The sequence below is a fragment of the Typha angustifolia genome, chromosome 8 (assembly GCF_048772165.1).
Source record: "Typha angustifolia cultivar Huaian chromosome 8, ASM4877216v1, whole genome shotgun sequence".
Lineage (NCBI taxonomy): Eukaryota > Viridiplantae > Streptophyta > Magnoliopsida > Poales > Typhaceae > Typha > Typha angustifolia.
The window spans coordinates 16,649,526-16,652,086 of NC_133246.1; the positions used below are offsets into that span (position 1 = coordinate 16,649,526).

Genomic DNA, 2,561 nt, shown 5'->3' on the forward strand with positions numbered 1-2,561 from the left:
TTACATCTTTATGCTGCTTGCAAAATCAATTTACAGTACAAGTGAACTCATGTCTTACAAGTACCATAATGGTGGCAATGGCATTCCTAGAAACGAAACTATATTGAATATAAATTTAATTCTTTTTTTTTTCCTTAAAACAACTCATCTAAAAATTGGAATAAAAATGAAATTTAAAAAAAAAATTAAAGGTTGGCATCTCTGTACTTGTGTGGGTTGGGCCCCAAATCCCAATTGTATTTGGCTACGGCCTGGACATTATTCTGGCGTAGAGGAATTCATTCCAAGTGTCCGGGACGCCCGGGAGGCACCAGTGGATGCAATCAGCATAGAGGGCTGGCTCGGCTTGCTGCTCCGGCGTCAACAGCTTCCCCTGCCGGAGAGTGTGGACCGACGTGTGTCCGTCCTTTCGGATCTCCGACAACGCCGTGATGTTGATAAAGTGCACCGGCACTCTCCTGACCAAACTCGTCATCTTGTTCGCCACCCTAAGTAAACCCCAGTCCGTGCCGACCTCCGGCTTCCGTGTCCGGTTCAACGCCGGCAGAGTCTCTAGTGCACATTTTATGCCATTTGGGTTGCCCCAACCATGAGGCCTATTGTTTTAATGCAGGGGTTGTTACATGTTAGTCACTCATAGATGATATCCATATTTGTGCAAAGATGCTAGACATAATTCTAAATAATAATCACATGATTGTTGGTAGTCTCTTGTCTTCACTCTATTTGTCGTGGCTTTCATAATTGAGTCTTTGCCGGGCCCTCAATTTCAGATCAAATAATGTGGTGGAACTCATAACTTTGGCTCCACCGTTCCAGTTTCTAAGAGGTATATATACTATTCAAAACTGGTGTACCATGTGCCTTAGATTGTAAACTTAAAAACCTTTGTTTTTGGTACTAGAAGAATGGTAATGCTGGGCTAGTTGGCATTCAAAGATTCTTATCATTTTTGCCGCACAAGTTGGAGTGTAATCTAAGAGAAGTAGACTTACTTGTTATGAACTGGAGAGAAGCCCATGAAGAAGACCATTGTCTTGTGGGGATCCACATGCGTTTCCACCCAATTACCCCAAGTCCTGAGCACTCTTCTATATGCAACGGGTCTGTCAATCTCGTCGTACTTCATTGCTCCTTTAGCAAATGATCCTCTCCTATCCCACCACCAAACACCCTTAATTAATTCACAAATCCAGCAGCAATAAAATCAAATGTGATCAAACCGATCGACATGGTGAAAGTGATCATAATAATTCCACTCACAAAACTTTCATCCTGCGAGTGTTCATCCACCATATGTAAGTGTTGAAGACCAAATAATCCACCCCCTCCCAGTTGACCGCGTGCTTCGCGATTGCCGCCGGCGTGATGATCCGATTCTGGATGCTGTGCATTGCGGGGTCGTCGGAGTTGGATTCCACCAAGAACGGTGCCCAATAGAATTCCACCGAAGCATTATACTCCTTAACAATTGATACCAAAAAAAAAAAAAAAAAACCGATCAAAATGTCACTAATTAATTAGAAGGAAAAAAAGAGAAGTTCAAAGTATATATAAATATAAATATATTACCTCAAGTCGGAAAATATTAAGTGAGCCATTCTTGATGAGAGTCTTCTTATCCCAAGGGACGACGGATTGGACCAAGCAAACCATTGACTCCCATTGATTCCGGTTCAAAGAGTCTCCCACAAACATGAGCCGTTTCCCCCGGAGCTTTTCCAGGAAGGCCCTCGCGTCAAACCTTCGTTCAATTTTAACCCCCCCGAGTTATACAAAATAACAAATAGGTTCGGATTTTGCAAGAACGGACCACACTTTTTCTTTATGGTTGGGGGGGAGGAAAAGGAAATTGGACGCATACCGAGGGAGGGAGCAATCTCGAGGCTGCCATCGCCACTTCTGAAACGTGTCGTCCTTCCGGCCGTTCCTCAGGCACGTGACTTGCTCCGTGAGGAAGCCGCACTCCTTCTCCTTGTAGATCGGGTACTTGACGTCGTCGAACACCCACCTCCCGTCGAAGAGGTCGCAGCTCTCCGGCACGTGTACCACGTGCTCCTGCTCCTCCTCCGCCTCCGCCTCCGCCTCCGCCGACGAATGGACCTCATCCTCTAATTGGGCCTCCTTCTCGGCCGGCCTCTCCAATTCCAGTACCTTACCGGGCTCTTCTTCTTGGGCCACCGCCACCGCCGCCGCCGCCGCCGCCAGCTCGGTTTCCTGGGCCTTCCCTTTGGAGGCGAAGGAGAGGTCGGCCATGGACCTGATGTCCTCGTTATAGATGAAGGTGACAAAGAGAAAGATGGCGAAGACGACGGCGGCGACCGAGACGTGACCGCTCTTGCGGGAGGTGAAGGCGGAGTGCTTCATGGCGAAGGTGTCCTTCCGGCGTGGTATCCGCATGGGGGCAAAGTTGTTTAAATGGAGGGTTTTTTGGAGTAAGAGGGTACAGTGACAAGGTGGAGGAGGAGGAGGAGGAGGAGGAGGAGGAGGGGAGGGAAGGTGAGAGGAAGCTTTCTTGAGGTACAATCGCAATGGTTGCTTTCTTTGGTGTTGACGCCCAG

At 47.6% G+C, this 2,561-nt stretch overlaps 1 protein-coding gene across 1 annotated transcript; it reads right to left on the reverse strand.

Moving 5' to 3' along the window:
• On the reverse strand, positions 1 to 2,561 carry LOC140766004 (xylan O-acetyltransferase 1-like). The gene is made up of 5 exons (XM_073105374.1): positions 1,865 to 2,561; positions 1,573 to 1,744; positions 1,264 to 1,463; positions 996 to 1,154; positions 1 to 596 (listed from the first exon to the last, which is right to left on the reverse strand). Exons 1-5 carry the CDS (start codon positions 2,398 to 2,400, stop codon positions 245 to 247), a joined length of 1,419 nt encoding a protein of 472 aa, XP_072961475.1. The 5' UTR covers positions 2,401 to 2,561; the 3' UTR covers positions 1 to 244.